Source organism: Schistocerca nitens, chromosome 5 (assembly GCF_023898315.1).
Source record: "Schistocerca nitens isolate TAMUIC-IGC-003100 chromosome 5, iqSchNite1.1, whole genome shotgun sequence".
In the NCBI taxonomy this organism is placed as follows: Eukaryota; Metazoa; Arthropoda; class Insecta; order Orthoptera; family Acrididae; genus Schistocerca; species Schistocerca nitens.
The window spans coordinates 95,705,274-95,722,916 of record NC_064618.1 but is presented as its reverse complement, the minus strand read 5'-3'; the positions used below and the strand labels follow the sequence as shown (position 1 = coordinate 95,722,916).

The 17,643-nt window shown below is 41.8% G+C and overlaps 1 protein-coding gene across 1 annotated transcript in view; it reads left to right on the top strand.

Moving 5' to 3' along the window:
• The window catches only part of LOC126259441 (transcription initiation factor TFIID subunit 1), a 230,279-nt gene extending 220,712 nt beyond the window's left edge, over positions 1 to 9,567 (top strand). Inside the window, exons 27-28 of the mRNA XM_049956255.1 lie at positions 4,519 to 4,674; positions 6,970 to 9,567. Of these exons, the coding sequence (XP_049812212.1) occupies positions 4,519 to 4,674; positions 6,970 to 7,313 (500 nt within the window). The 3' untranslated portion in view covers positions 7,314 to 9,567. The remainder of the gene's footprint in view (positions 1 to 4,518; positions 4,675 to 6,969) is intronic.
• Positions 9,568 to 17,643: the final 8,076 nt, after the last annotated feature.

Below are 17,643 nucleotides of genomic sequence, written 5' to 3'. Positions count from 1 at the left end.
TTCTTCAGAAACGCTTTCCTTGCCATTGCCAGTCTACATTTTATATCCTCTCTACTTCGACCATCATCAGTTATTTTGCTCCCCAAATAGCAAAACTCCTTTACTACTTTAAGTGTCTCATTCCGTAATCTAATTCCCGCAGCATCACCCGACTTAATTTGACTACATTCCATTATCCTCGTTTTGCTTTTGTTGGTGTTCATCTTATACCCTCCTTTCAAGACACTGTCCATTCCGTTCAACTGCTCTTCCAAGTCCTTTGCTGTCTCTGACAGAATTACAATGTCATCAGCGAAACTCAAAGTTTTTATTTCTTCTCCATGGATTTTAATACCTACTCCGAACTTTTCTTTCGTTTCCTTTACTGCTTGCTCAATATACAGATTGAATAGCATCGGGGAGAGGCTACAACCCTGTCTCACTCCCTTCCCAATGACTGCTTCCCTTTCATGTCCCTCGACTCTTGTAACTGGCATCTGCTTCCTGTACAAATTGTAAATAGCCTTTCGCTCTCTGTATTTTACCCCTGCCACCTTCAGAATTTGAAAAAGAGTATTCCAGTCAACATTGTCAAAAACTTTCTCTAAGTCTACAAATGCTAGAAACGTAGGTTTGCCTTTCCTTAATCTTTCTTCTATGATAAGTCGTAGGGTCAGTATTGCCTCACGTGTTCCATCATTTCTTCGTAATCCAAACTGATCTTCCCCGAGGTCAGCATCTATCAGTTTTTCCATTTGTCTGTAAAGAATTCGCGTTAGTATTTTGCAGCTGTGACTTATTAAACTGATAGTTTGGTAACTTTCACATCTGTCAACACCTGCTTTCTTTGGGATTGGAATTATTATATTCTTCTTGAAGTCTCAGGGAATTTCACCTGTCTCATACATCTTGCTCACCAGATGGTAGAGTTTTGTCAGGAATGGCTCTCCCAAGGCTGTCAGTAGTTCTAATGGAATGTTGTGTATTCCCGGGGCTTTGTTTCGACTCAGGGCTTTCAGTGCTCTGTCAAACTCTTCTCGCATTATCGTATCTCCCATTTCATCTTCATCTACATCCTCTTCTATTTCCATAATATTGTCCTCCAGAACATCGCCCCTGTATAGACCCTCTATATACTCCTTCCACCTTTCTGCTTTCCTTACTTTGCTTAGAACTGGGTTTCCATCTGAGCTCTTGATATTCATACAAGTGGTTCTCTTTTCTCCAAAGGTCTCTTTAATTTTCCTGTAGGCAGTATCTATCTTACCCCTAGTGAGATAAGCCTCTACATCCTTACATTTGTCCTCTAGCCATCCCTGCTTAGCCATTTTGCACTTCCTGTCGATCTCATTTTTGAGATGTTTGTATTCCTTTTTGCCTGCTTTATTTACTGCATTTTTGTATTTTCTCCTTTCATCAATTAAATTCAGTATCTCTTCTGTTACCCAAGGATTTCTACTAGCCCTCGTCTTTTACCTACTTGATCCTCTGCTGCTTTCACTATTCCATCCCTCAGAGCTACCCATTCTTCTTCTACTGTATTTCTTTCCCCCATTCCTGTCAGTTGTTCCCTTACACTCTCCCTGAAATTCTGTACAACCTCTGGTTCTTTCAGTTTATCCAGGTCCCATCTCCTTAAATTTCCACCCTTTTGCAGTTTCTTCAGTTTTAATCTACAGTTCATAACCAATAGATTGTGGTCAGAGTCCACATCTGCCCCTGGAAATGTCTTACAATTTAAAACCTGGTTCCTAAATCTCTGGCTTACCATTATATAATCTATCTGATACCTTTTAGTATCTCCAGGATTCTTCCAGGTATACAACCTTCTTTTATGATTGTTGAACCAAGTGTTAGCTATGATTAAGTTATGCTCTGTGCAAAATTCTACAAGGCGGCTTCCTCTTTCATTTCTTCCCCTCAATCCATATTCACTTACTACGTTTCCTTCTCTTCCTTTTCCTACTGTTGAATTCCAGTCACCCATGACTATTAAATTTTCGTCTCCCTGAAACCTGTGATGTCTATAATTAAACAAAGTCACTACTGAAGCAAATATTTTCAGTCTCAATGTGCAACTCATTTGTAGATGTTCTGTGAACAAAATCCCATCTTTTGGTTTCTTTCTTTCTTTCCTTGAATTGTGTGGCTGTGTATTGTTTTTGGTATTGAAGAAAGAAAGCACCATAGGCTGATTAAATTTATTGTATTTGAAAAGCAGTCCTTGACTATTTAGAGTTAAAACAGTTGTCCCACACTGCTACAATAAACTAAATGTGAAGTAATGTAGCTTCTAGATTGTAATATCTTAAAAATTCATATCATTACTTCATGCATATTTCATTTCAGTTCACTGTATAACTTGCTGAAAATCAATTTTTAGTTTGGTAAAATAAATCGGTTTCTACAACTTTGGTCTTCTTGCGAATTTGCTTTTTACATTTTAATGGAATTCTGTTGTGGATTAACTCTGTAAAGTTTAAGAGCAAACCCTACAGAAATATGTGTTTACTATAGAGTGCAATGTGTGACTTTGTTCCTCATTGTCATTCACAATAAAGGAATGGCTAGCCATTACCATCCACAAGGAGTTCTTGACTATTTAGAGTTAAAATAATTGCCCCATGCTGCTACAAGGCTGCAAGGCTGTCTGCATTCTGCATTTCTTGAAAATCAACCATACTATTTCATCAAATGGAAATGTATAGTTTCAGAAATGTTTCCAGGTCTCAAACATCTATGTACGTATGCAGACTGAAGCAACAACAGAAAATTTGTACCAAGGCCAGGATTTGAACCCGGGTCTCTCATTCTCTAAGCAGTGTGCTAACCAGTGTGCCACCCTGACACAGTGGCTTTGCGCAACTGCATGGCTACCCTAGCATGCCTACTTGCTCAATCCAAATTCCCATTCACACCTCAGCCCGTACTATTTCAATTGCACATTGACCACACAAGACCCACCCAAGGCTTCATCCTACTTTGAGAGGACTCAACATGATGTGATTGAAGCTGTCTCCGCCCCCTCCCTCCTCTGCACATCTTTTTCTTCCCCAATGGTCATCTACATTTTTATTAAGTGTATCACTTTAGCTGAAGCTAGGTGAAAAGTATTGTGAACATTATGTCAGATCATACCATTTGTGTGTGAATGATAGATAGGTTGTTTTTATGATAAAATTTAGCAGCTTTAATATTCTTATGCTGGCCACAGAACAAACTTGAACAGGACACCTTTCTCTTCAATATGGCTCCAAAACCCTTCAGCTGTCCTTATCCAACATACAACATAATTTATGATCCTATAAGCAATCCCCTCCACTCCAAGATTAAGTACCTCATGGCTTAGACTATTTAATCAAACAAAAGGCGAATTTTGTTATTACTTATTGCTGGATGCTCCATCCTGCTGACAGTGGAGATAGGGAGAAGGGGCAGCTGCAATTGATTTTGTGTGTGTGTGTGTGTGTGTGTGTGTGTGTGGGAGGGGGGGGGGGGGGAGGTTAAATAACAACACGTGTTTTAACTTAAAAAATTTCCTGATGATAGAACTTCTATTGTGGCCACAATTCTTCAACGTATGTGTTTCTCAATGTATGCTACATCTTTTTCATTTAGATCATTAGGAAATGGTTTAATGCTAAAGTGTGTAAGGATAAGAAAGAATTGTAATCAAGATAGAACTTTTATTATAAGTGCAGAATATGACACCACCTCTCAGAAAGCTTTTATTCAATACATATTTAGAAAATTTTCTTTTTTATCATGACAATGAGACCATTGTAATAGGAAAAGATTGATATCTTACTATTTCTAGATACTGTTGTACAATAGAGGGAGTGATGATCAAGCTGTTTAGTCCCTTTAAAGTCACAATCCTGTCCAGTCTCTCAGCATATGTGGAAAAGGTTGTACAGATACCATGGGAGACATTAGGAGGTGCTTGTGATAAGCAGCAGGAAGGGCAGTGGACGCAACTGCGTAAGAGAAGTAGTCCTCTCATACATAAATGACAGTGGCTCTCTGTTGGTTTTACCAAGTTAATTTTGTTTTTCCTCTGTATTGTGACATTTAAACCTGTCCATTTGTTGATGGGATAATTTTTATGACTGATACATTCATCTCCTGTGAGCAATCAGCCAGCCGCAGAAGTTGTGTTAGTTCATTTCCTATTCAGTTTCAATCTGCCTATTTTGTTGGAAAATGTGATGCAATTTTGTCTCCGTGAATGTCTCATTTTAGTGTTTCTGATTGGCAGTGATTGAGTTGTTGCTAATAGCCTATCATTAGTGACCTACTCTAGGCCCAAGTGACTGCAGGTGCTTGTCAACAAAAATTGTTATTTTGTAAAACAAAGATCACTGTAATGCTCACCAAGTTTTCCAAGTGGTTAGAAATTGTCTTAAGTGTCACAAAAGATGCCAAAGTGAATAGATTTTAAGCTCATAAGATTGGATTACTGCTTTGGCACCTTAACCGGTTTTTTTTCTATGGTTGCAGTGATTTATACAGTCTGCATCTTTGTGTGTATTGTTTCAGATTTGCAGTTTTCAAGTGAAGAAGACTTGGACGACATACCTTTATCAGAGGGAGAACCAGTTCCAGATGATGACAGTCAACAAGCAGCTGAGGCAATGGTGCAGCTTGGTAATATGGGTTATTATCCTCCAGTTCAGCAAATCCAACAGGAACAAGGTCTGTTTTTCCCATTATCTCTACTGGTGGACACTAAAACTTTGTATGTTTTGCCTGATTGTAATGTGATTTGCTTAGCCAGACCAAGACTTGAAATCTGTATACAAGTAGTAGTCTGGTAATTTATTTATTTATATATTTCTCAATGATTGCCACAAAATTTTGCTGATTAATGGTAGTTGCATTAGACATTTATTGTTTATGTACGCATTTTAAATATAAATGATAGATTATTAGATGCCGTTAGAGCTTGTTGATAAGGGGAAAGCTAATTCTTGAGAATCTGGTGTAAAATAAGCATTTGTGTGAGGAGCTAGTGAATTAAAGAAACACAATTTACAAAAGATTTGTCAATAAATACTGAGCAGTAGATACACACATCAAAAAAAGTTTTGCATCACCTCGGTTCTGAAAGTTCCAGAACCTGTACAGAAAACTGGAATAGAGATCAACATAAACATCTTTTTTACTCTTTTTATTGCTGATGAAAACCACATATTGCCTGTTGTACTGCCATACAGCGGGACCTTCAGAGGTGGTGGTCCAGATTGCTGTACACACCGGTACCTCTAATACCCAGTAGCGCGTCCTCTTGCATTGATGTATACCTGTATTCATCGTGGCATACTATCCACAAGCTCATCAAGGTACTGTTGGTCCAGATTGTCCCACTCCTCAATGGAGATTTGGAGTAGATCCCTCAGAGTGGTTGGTGGGTCACGTCGCCCATAAACAGCCATTTTCAATCTATCCCAGGCATGTTCGATAGGGTTCATGTCTGGAGAACATGCTGGCCACTCTAGTTGAGTGATGTCATCATCCTGATGGAAGTCATTCACAAGATGTGCAAGATGGGGGTGCGAATTGTCGTCCGTGAAGACGAATGCCTCGCCATTATGCTGCCGATATGGTTGCACTGTAGGTTGGAGGCTGGCGTTTACGTATTGTACACCCATTATTGGCGTTTACATATTGTACACCCATTATGGTGCCCTCCATGACCACCAGTAGCATATGTCATCCCCAGATAACGCCACCCCAAAACAGTAGCGAACTTCCACTGTGCTGCACTCGCTGTACAGTGTGTCTGAGGCATTCAGCCTGACCGGGTTACCTCCAAACACATCTCCGATGATTGGTTGAAGGCATATGCAACACTCATCAGTGAAGAGAACGTGGTGCCAATCCTGAGTTGTCCATTTGGCACGTTGTTGGGCCCATCTGTAACGCACTGCATGGTGTCGTGGTTGCAAAGATGGACTTCGCCATGGATGTTGGGGGTGAAGTTGTGCATCATGCAGCCTATTGCGCACAGTTTGAGTTGTAACACAATGTCCTGTGGCTGCATGAAAAGCATTATTCAACATGGTGGCATTGCTGGCAGCATTCCTCCACGCCATAATCTGTGGGTAGTGGTCATCCACTGCAGTAGTGACCGCTGGGCGGCCTGAGTGAGGCATGTCATCGACAGTTCTGTCTCTCTGTATCTCCTGCATGTCCAAACAACATCGCTTTGGTTCACTCCGAGGTGCCTGGACACTTCCCTTGTTGAGAGCCCTCCCTGGCACAAAGTAACAGTGCGGACACGATCGAACCATGGTATTGACCGTCTAGGCATGGTTGAACTACATGCAACACGAGCCATGTACCTCCTTCCTGGTGGAATGACTATAAATGATCGGCTGTTGGACCCCCTCCATCTAATAGCTGCTGCTCATGTATGGTTGTTTACATCTTTGGGTGGGTTTAGTGACATCTCTGAACAGTCAAAGGGACTGTGTCTGTGATACAGTGTCCACAGTCAACATCTATTTTCAGGTGTTCTGGGAGCCAGGGTGATGCAAAACTTTTTTTGATGTAGGCTTTATTACAGTCTTGGAAAATCTCCTGAGGGTGAGGTTCATTATTTATAACCTTCATGCATAAATATATTTCTATAATACTAAAGAGAGAGAACTTTTGTAGCTACAGTACATATATATTCATAAACATTTCACAGATTTGTTCTCATCTTCCAATTGATCAGACTTCTACACTGGTACTGAAAGATAAAGTGATTCATCTCTGGTAAAATTGTGTGCCCATTATAACTTGGAAACCTTATGCACTTTTCTGTTATGAATATAATAAACATGCTTTGGTAATCATCTGGGCTATATGAAACCAGAAATGCAGATTAAGTATATCAATATGCCAATTAGATGTTTCATTGTGGTCATTATCAGTGTTTTAGATATAATTTGTTTCACATAACTGCTAGATATAATTGTAGAATTTAATTTTTATCATTTTCAGAAGAGAGTATGGATGTAGATCCAAATTATGATCCATCAGACTTCCTCCTGCAAGGACTTCCACAACACAGAGACTCAGAGCGTCAAGAATCACAAAGCCAAGTGCGTGACAAAATACACGACGATTTAGAGGTTAGTGAGTCAGATGAGGATGAACCTCAGAGTGCTGCATCACATTTGGTATCCACACCAGCACATGTTCCTGCACCTTTGTCAATGCAAGAGCCAGAATCAGTGCATGAAGACACTCCACAGCTGCCACTCCAAATGGATTCTGAACTGCAGCAGGTAGAACAAAACAAAAAGGAAGATGATGATGATGATGGGGGTGATCTTTGGTTCTGAAATGGATTTGTATTGGGCTTTTATATACCAGTGTTGCTTGTATTGTTTAATGTAGACAAACTGTATTTGTCTACAAAAGTTGCAGTTTTATCGACATTGAATGTCATAAAAACAAATGCAGTGACCCTCTAAGATTTGTATGTTTTGGTGTGCTTTAGCATAGTCATTTCCAAAGAATGACTGCATTTTTCAGTTGTACAAATAGCAAAACCAAGGAAATATGTGTTGTACAAATGTGTGAACCATAAACTAAGTGGTGTCTTTTTATACAACTTAGTTTTGTGCCTATTTTTGTAATATACATAGAATTTGTTTCCTGTATTTATCATCATTTTTTTGTAATTTGGTTTCACTGTATGTGTTTTGTAAAGTTCAAATCATCCTCAGTAAGAAATCTGATACAATACTGGAATGTCATGGAAAGAAGACAGATAGTGAAGAGAGTTGTGGTAATCACTCATTGTATACTTGATGCAGTGATCAGTTGGACAGACTCATAAACAACATTGACATCAAGTATATGGTAAGTTGTTACCTTTACTCAAGAATTGATATATATACCTTATCATGAAGTGTATTAGAAGTGCATAACTTAAGGATTTTGCTGTTAAAACTGGAGATTTATTTATCTTCATTAAATTGCATATATGGTCATTGGGTGGAACTGTGTGTGTGTGTGTGTGTGTGTGTGTGTGTGTGTGTGTGGGCAGAGCAGAAAGTGGAACAATGGAAAATCCAGAATGGACTAACAGTACGAAAAGGATAGAGTTGGGTGGCATACAGGCACAGTGACAAATACTGCTAGATGTTATTCAGCTATTGAACTAAGTCCTTCTCGGACATAGACAAAATAAAACTCTCACACATTCACAGAACCACAGCATGTACACATACGGCCACTGTTGTTTCCAGACACTAAGCCCAAATTTTAAAAAAGGGTAACACTAAGAATTTGTTGCAGATCAGTCTGGTCATCACAGTATGCAAGTTATGTGTGAGCATGGATTGAACTATGCTCAGACTCCAAGCTTGTCTGCTCTAACATGTGGATTCAGTTCACATTAGTGCCTGGTGAGAAGGGTGAAGAACTACTTTCAAGGACGGAAAATGGACCCATTAAACTCCATTGAAGTTTGTCACTGGTTTCATAAAATTATGAAATTCCTGCCATGGGTTTCCACTGGTGAAGACTCATAGAACCAAGAACTGTCTTCTTCAGAGGAGTGTCTCCCGCTTGGTCATGATGAACAATGAGATCACCTACTTTATTCTGCTGCTGAATGAACAGATGTTTCACTGCCTCTGAAGTTGAATGTTCCAGACAAACACATTCTGTTTTCAAAATCACTAAAAGGACTTTCTTTCTGCTGCTGTTCCTTGTTCAGTTTGAAGAGCAGGAGAGCATTTTTCCACGTCTGCCACTGCCACTGCGTTTATGTTTGAAGAATATCGGCTTTAGCACATTTGTGTCTAATGGCACAGGAGTGTGTGGCTGCTATATCTTCATCATTAACTCTATCTGTCCTGGAGGCATTCTGTGATTCTGCTTAATGATTTTCAATTGAAGGGTCTGAGTTTCTGTCTGTCTCTAGAGGCATATTCTTGCATGGCTTATTGATAAATGATTGTCCAGAACCTGCAGCCTCCTCATCTGATTTTTTCAGTTGCTCATTGGAGAAAAGAGTGGCTTCCAGTTGCAGGAGTCCTGCCTCTGTTTCATCGTGCAACTGGATAATTAACTGAGGATAGTGAGATACAATAAATCTTTTAACTGACGTATCAGTTCCTACAGACTAGGGATGTACACTGACAAGTCTTACAGGACCTTCAAGACAGTGTACAATCAGAGTTTCTGTTGCTTGCCTAAGCAAATTATTCATGAAATTTTCAGGACATGGTTGGGCTGTAACACTTGGAGATGACATTGCTCATGCAGGTGAGAGTTGAGCTTGTGTGAATATGTACGTTTTATTTTGTCTACATCGGATCAAGAACTTTGTCCAGTAGTTGAATAACACCTTGCAGTCTTTCTCGTTATGCCTGCTAACACTTCCTCTATGAGGTATGTATTAATCTATCCTTTTTGTAATGTTGTTAAAGCATGAAGTGAGATTTTTACTCTGTATCACAGTATGGCCTCATGCAGCTGTAAATTATAAAATACTGCCAATGTGTACATTTTTTAAATTACGTGTAAATTTTGTACAAAATAAAATGTATATACTTTCCAATAGAAGTTATACCATCTGTGGAAGTTCTGTGTTTGATGGACAATATTTCTATAATATAAATCAAAATTAAGTTAATTAGTATAAAATAAACTAAGAATCCATGAATAACTGTAATAATAAAAGATTATGATAATGAATATTCCAGAACGGAAACAAGTGCAATATGAAATTGAGCAACCACTCACACATTTATTAGCTGATTTGCACATGATATTACGTGAAGATTTGAGAAATAACCATTTATTTATCTGCACAAATAGGCACCATCAAACTGTGGGTAACATCAGATCTGACAACACAGTTGCTGAACATGTTGTATACAACTCCAGTTGATGCCTTTGCTCACATACATGGATATATACTTGACAGTTCACAAATCCCGAATGACAATAATATCTACAAAGTTATAGTTTTCAGCAAGAATAGAAGCAGTCCTACAAAAGGATTGCTATTTGTCAGGGAATTTACAATCCTTGCTTATAAGGAATTGGTTAATTTGTTAAAACAGTGGTTAATAATATATGAATATAGTTCTGGTGGAATATAAATATTTAGGAGTAAAGGAGACCACTTACTGAATAGCAGAATCATTGAGTCGTCAACAGGCACACGCAAAAGAGAAAGAAAAATAATTGGAATAAATCTTTTGTTGTGCTAGAGGGACAGGATTGCTTTTAGTAGGTGGACGGGGGTGGGGTGGGTAAGAGGGGGGGGGGGGGGGGAGAAGCAGGAAGAGGTGTTCGAGGGTGGGTAGCTAGCAGCTGAGAGAGAGGCAGTAGGTTTGCTGGCCAAGAATGCAGGAGGAGGGATGGCAGGTGCATGGACCGGGCACATGATGGACAGGTACTGGAGCCAGTGGGGTGTGGTGCATGATGAAGGTCACATGGAGGCATGGGTTGAGAGGAGGTGACAGAACATAGGAAGAGGAAATTGCTGGTTGGCAGGTGTGGCGTTAGTGGGTTAATGGAGATTGATGGGGTGTGAAGGGTATGTTGCAAGGGTAAATTGCATTTGTGTAAATCAGAAAAGAGCATGTTGTGTTCAGCTACACTTTCTGCAAGTGGGTTGACAGTTTTGCTCTTGGCCCCAGTTTGCCGGTGACCATTCATATTATCCGACAGCTGGCTTGTAGTCGTACTGTCATAGAAAGCTGTCCCATGATTGCAGTTGATTGTCAGTTATTTTACTGCCGAAATAGCAAAACTTGTCAAATACTTTAAATATCTTATTTGCATAACTAATTCCCTCAGCATTGCCTGATTTAATTTGACTACATTCCATTACCTTTGTTTTATTTTTGTTGATGTTAATCTTCTAACCTCTTTTCAAAACACTATCTATTCTGTTCAAATGCACCTCCAAGTTTTTTGCTGTCTCTGCTGGAATTACAGTGTCACTGAAAAATCACAAAATTTGTATTTCATTTTGTTATAACTACAAGTTGAACAAATATATTTCAAGGAAGACACAATACATGAAAGTCACAGATCAAGTAAACAGAGTAAGACATTTGTACACTTTAACAGTCAAATCATAACTGAGTCTAAGTCAGGCGGTCGCTGGCTGGCTGGCTGCTTAGGTGGCGCTGCTGCTGCATGGCTGGCAGACAGCGCCACACGTAGAGGATGCGCGTAACTGCGCGGCGGCACTTTGAAAGATCCGCGAGTCACAACACTTTTCCCCCCCCTTTGAATTTTTTGCACAGGTCTTGATGGAGGTGGCTTGTAGATTGCTAAAGTCCATAGGTGTTGTTTGACTGGCCGTAAAGTCTCAAGGAGGAGGCTTCCTGTACGGACGGAAGTGTCCCCGATGATAACGGGTCGAGATGTCAGGAGACATGGGGGTTGAATCTGCTGGGGCCCCGTGCACCAATCTGCCTGTTGCGACAAGTCCGGTTGTTATAACAGGAGACATGGGCGATGTGTCCATAGGAGAAGGAGGCGAATAGAGTTGCTCCGCCAGGTGATGGTCATCCGGTTCCTGCATGGGCACGTCTCCTGATGGCACCAGTTCTTGTGCTGGCACTGATGTGATGGTGAGAGGACTGCGTTGTGAGTAATGAGAGATTCCAGTATCCCGATCATCAGGTCGAGCCGAAGGTGGTGTAGCGGCATCCAGAACAGGCGTTTCCAGCACACGAGGCCGAAGCTGGTCCGAATGACGCACTGCAACACCCGTATCCATCTGGATTTCATACAGGCGTTGGCCACGGTGTCGTAAGATGCGGCCAGGACTCCATTTTGGGCGACTGCCATATCCCCATACCCATACAAGGTCGTCGGCGGTGAACCGGCCAAGTGAAGGCAACCGCGGCTGTGAGGTGGAAGGCCACAGAAGATGAAGTAGCTTGCGGGGCTGTCGGGCCATGTAAAAGCTCAGCCGGGCTGTGGTCGCCCATGGGGGTGAAACGGTAAGAAGCCAGAAATTGGAGAAGCACATCATCAGCAGAAGAAGAAGTCAGGAGTTTCCTCATCTGAGCCTTAAATGTGCGGACCAGTCGTTCAGCCTCACTGTTTGACTGTGGATGGAACAGAGGGGCCATGACATGCATGACGCCATGACGGGCACAAAAATCCACAAAATCAGAAGAGAGAAAATGCGAGCTAGAGCATTGGTGGTTGCCGTGGTGGTAGGCGACGTGCAACGGACAATGAAAGGAAAGTTAGAGTAGGCGTCAGTAATGAGAAGCCATAAGCACCTAAAAAAGGTCCCGCAAAGTCAGCATGAATACGCTCCCAAGGCTTCTCAGGCGAAGGCCACGGTGACAAAGATGACTTCGGGGCGGTGGTCTGTGACGCACAAGGGCCACAGGCAACGATCATGTGTGTGATTTCAGAGTCGATGCCGGACCAGTACACATGATGGCGCGCCAGAGATTTTGTGCGAGAGACACACCAGTGCCCTTGGTGAAGGAGGCACAAGAGCAAAGCACGCAAAGACGCAAGTACCACAACATGCGGCGAAGCATTTTCGGTGGAAAGGAGGATAACTCCATCCCTAGCCGTGAGGCGGTAACGCAAAGCATAGTAGTTCCGCAACGGATCAGAAGTCTTAGCGGATGGACGATCTGGCCAACCCTTCTGAATACAGCGTAAAATCCGGGAGAGGGTAGGGTCAGAACCCGTAGCAGCCGCCAGCCGGTCCCTGGTGATGGGGAACCCATGCACAACCCACTGCTCGGCAACATCCAGGTGGAAACACAAAAGTTCTTCCCTATCGAATGCCAGATCAGGACCCATGGGAAGGCAAGACAGTGCATCAGCATTCGCATGTTGAGCTGTCGGCCGGAAATCTCATAATTGAAACGAGACAAGTAAAGAGCCCAATGCTGGAGGCAGTGTGCAGCCTTGCCGGAAAGTGACGTTGATGGATGAAACAAGGAAACAAGTGGTTTGTGATCCGTAACAAGATGAAATTTGGATCCATAGAGAAAAACACCGAACTTATGAAGAGCATAAATAATGGCCCAAGCTTCTTATTCAATGTGACAATACATTTGTTGGGCATCCATGAGCGTTTTGGAGGCATAAGCAATGGGTTGTTCAGAACCATCAGAAAAACGGTGCGCAAGGACTGCACTGACCCCATATTGAGAGGCGTCCGTGGCAAGAACAAGATGCTGGCCAGGTCGATAAGTAACCAGGCACGGGGCCTGTTTCAGCATAGTCTTCAATTTCTGGAAAGCCGCATCGCATGATGCGGACCAGTGAAAAGGCACGTTTTTATGCAACAGGCGATGCAATGGCTGAGCCACTGAAGCAGCAGACGGTAAAAACTTGTGATAATATGCTATTTTCCCCAAGAAGGCCTGCAATTCCTTAACAGATGTAGGGCGAGGAAGGGCATCGATCGCAGCGACAGTTTGCCGAAGCAGACGAATACCATCCTGAGAGAGTTGAAACCCTAAGTACATGATAGATGCCTGAAAAAATTTTGATTTCTGAAGATTACACTTAAGACCAGCAGTCTGTAAGACATGAAAAAGTGTGCGGAGATTTTGAAGATGTTCGTCAGTGGTGGAGCCAGTAACAACAATGTCGTCCTGGTAATTTATGCACCCAGGGACAATGAGCAATAATTGTTACAAGAATCGCTGAAAGAGAGCAGGGGCGCTGGAAACCCCGAATGGCAATCGTTGGTATTGATAGAGGCCGAAAGGCGTGTTAAGGACCAGAAACTGCCGGGAAGCAGCGTCGAGAGGAAGTTGATGATAAGCTTCTGACATGTCAAGTTTAGAAAAATACTGGCCTCCAGCAAGTTTAGTGAACAATTCTTCAGTTTGAGGCATAGAGTAAGTGCTGATAAGGCATTGAGCATTTGCAGTGGCTTTGAAATCGCCACAGAGATGAATGTCACCACTTGGCTTAGCAACAACAACGACAGGAGAGGACCACTCACTGGAAGTGACAGGAAGCAAGACCCCTGAAGCAGTGAGACGATCCAGCTCCCGTTTGACCCGATCATGAAGGGCCATAGGAATGGGCCGAGCCCGAAAAAACTTAGGCCGAGCAGTGGGTTTGAGCGTGATATGAGCTTCAAAATCGTTTGCACAGCCTAACCCAGGAGAAAAAAGGGACGAAAATGTCGTAGACAAGGAATCCAATTGAGCATAAGGAATAGCATCAGAGACGGTATTGACAGAGTCATCTATGGAGAACTCAAAAACGCAAAAGGCATCAAAACCAAAAGATTCTCCACGTTACTATGGTCGACCACAAAAATGGGAACAGTGCAAATGACACATTTGTAAGATACCTGAGCATCAAATCGTCCCAAGAGAGAAATCTGTTTATTGTAAGTCTGTAATTGCCTAGTGACAGGTGACAGGATTGGAGAACCCAACTGAAGATATGTCTGAGAATTGATGATAATGGCAGCAGAACCAGTATCCGCCTGCATGCAAACATCTCGACCAAGTATTTGGACAGTGAGGAATAACTTCCTTGAAAGGGAAGAAGTACAATTGACAGACAATACAGAATCAGAATCAGCGTCATGTTCATGAACATCATGTATGCGGTTGGATTTGCAAACGGATGACATATGACCCTTTTTTTTGCATTTGTGACACACGGCCCAAAGTCGTGGACAATCTTCTCATGAATGTTTCGTAAAACACCATGGACATGAATGAAGTTGCCGTGGGTTTTGCTGCAGTTTCTTAGAGGTTTGTTTACGGTTAGGCTGGGGCTGCGCTTGGGAGCGTACTGGGGCCACGTCGGCCGGCGGGGACACGCCACACGCTTCGTCAACATCACACAGAGGTTGTATTTCCCCGACGTCGCCCCATGCCTCTATTTGTGCTCCAGCGGTGCGAGAAATTTCAAAAGACTGAGCGATGGATAGGATTTCATCCAGAGTCGGATTTGCCAACTGAAGGGCACGTTGCCTAACTTCTTTGTCGGGCGCCGAACGGATAATAGCATCCCGTACCATGGAATCGGCATAGGATTCTTTGTGAACTTCAGTAACAAATTGACACTTTCTACTGAGGCCGTGAAGTTCAGCAGCCCAAGCGCGATAGGATGATTCGGTTGTTTTTGACAACGATAAAAGGCAACACGAGAGGCTACCACATGAGTTTGCTTTTGAAAATAGACAGACAGAAGTGAGCACTTTTCAGCAAAGGACAAAGACGCAGGATCTTTCAAAGGAGCCAATTGCGACAACAACCGATACATTTGATGTGAAATCCATGAAAGGAACAGAGACTTACATGTTTGTTTGTCTGCGACATGAAATGCCAAGATGTGCTGTCGAAGACATTTTTCATAATCAGACCAGTCTTCCGCCGTCTCATCGTAAAGAGGAGAAGTAGGTAGAGACAACGACGAGAGACGCCCCGCATTTGATGCCGCGACAAAATCACGAATTGCATTTGTGAGAAGTGTTTGCTGTTCTATGAGACCTTGCAATAGTTGCTCTAAAGTAGCCATGGAAACGCGTGGGTCAACGATGGAAAAGAAAAATCACTACCTCGTCGCCATTTGTTATAACTTCAAGTTGAACAAATATATTTCAAGGAAGACACAATACATGAAAGTCACAGATCAAGTAAACAGAGTAAGATGTGTGTAAACTTTAACAGTCAAATCATAACTCAGTCCAAGTCTAGCGGCCGCTGGCTGGCAGGCCGCGTAGGTGGCGCTGCTGCTGCATGGCTGGCAGACAGCGCCGCATGTAGAGGACGCGCGTAACTGCGCGGCGGCACTTTGAAAGATCGGCGAGTCACAGCATATTTTCACATTCCAAAGTTCTCCATGGTTACCACATCCCTTTACAGGCTGAGAGAGATATGTCTCCATTTCCCATTTACTGTATTTCATTACCTGATGGGAATACATCGTATTACTTCTGTACAGCCTGGCACCAGCTGTAGTTTCTGTGTTTTTTTTTTTTTTTTTTTTTTTGAGAAAAATAGATTTTTAGGGCCATGAAAAGTATAAATATTACCAAATAACATTGTTTCAAAAGTTCTTGCGAAATATGCTTACCGCTAAAGTAGTTTCTCAGAGGGGCTTGGGAAATGTACTTACCCCAAAATTAATGTGTGTTTTGTGAACCTCGCGAGCCATACGTACCACTGACAGTGGGTTTACAAAAAACCTTTTTCCCCTGTATTACCACATCTAGATGTGCTGGACACTTTTGGCAGTACACTGCACCTGGTGTATAAAAACTACTGCAATAATCAGATTCTGGTCAACATGAGATCACTACTATTGTCACTTTTGAAGCTGGAAAAAACTGCTTCATTTCTATAGTGGGAAATATAATTAATTATCTTCAAAATGACAGCTTACAAAGGTATTGTGATATATATATATATATATATATATATATATATATATATATATATATATATATATATATATATATATATATATATATATATCTAAAAAGAAAGATGATGAGACTTACCAAACAAAAGCGCTGGCAGGTCGATAGGCACACAAACAAACACAAATATACACACAAAATTCAAGCTTTCGCAACAAACTGTTGCCTCATCAGGAAAGAGGGAAGGAGAGGGAAAGACGAAAGGATGTGGGTTTTAAGGGAGAGGGTAAGGAGTCATTCCAATCCCGGGAGCGGAAAGACTTACCTTAGGGGGAAAAAGGGACAGGTATACACTCGCACACACACACGTATCCATCCACACATACAGACACAAGCAGACATATTTAAAGACAGGGTCTTGTGTGTCTATCGACCTGCCAGCGCTTTCGTTTGGTAAGTCTCATCATCTTTCTTTTTAGATATATTTTTTCCACGTGGAATGTTTCCCTCTGTTATATATATAAGGACAGGTATACACTCGCACACACACACATATCCATCCACACATACAGACACAAGCAGACATATTTAAATATGTCTGCTTGTGTCTGTATGTGTGGATGGATATGTGTGTGTGTGCGAGTGTATACCTGTCCTTTTTTCCCCCTAAGGTAAGTCTTTCCGCTCCCGGGATTGGAATGACTCCTTACCCTCTCCCTTAAAACCCACATCCTTTCGTCTTTCCCTCTCCTTCCCTCTTTCCTGATGAGGCAACAGTTTGTTGCGAAAGCTTGAATTTTGTGTGTATATTTGTGTTTGTTTGTGTGTCTATCGACCTGCCAGCGCTTTTGTTTGGTAAGTCTCATCATCTTTCTTTTTATATATATATATATATATATATATATATATATATATATATAACAGAGGGAAACATTCCATGTGGATAAAATATATCTAAAAAGAAAGATGATGAGACTTACCAAACAAAAGCGCTGGCAGGTCGATAGACACACAAACAAACACAAACACAAACATACACACAAAATTCAAATTTTGTGTGTATGTTTGTGTTTGTTTGTGTGTCTATCAACCTGCCAGCGCTCAAATGAAAGTGCTGGCAGGTCGACAGACACACAAAGAAACACAAACATACACACAAAATTCAAGCTTTCGCAACAAACTGTTGCCTCATCAGGAAAGAGGGAAGGAGAGGGAAAGACGAAAGGATGTGGGTTTTAGGGGAGAGGGTAAGGAGTCATTCCAATCCCGGGAGCAGAAAGACTTACCTTAGGGGGAAAAAAGGACGGGTATACACTCGC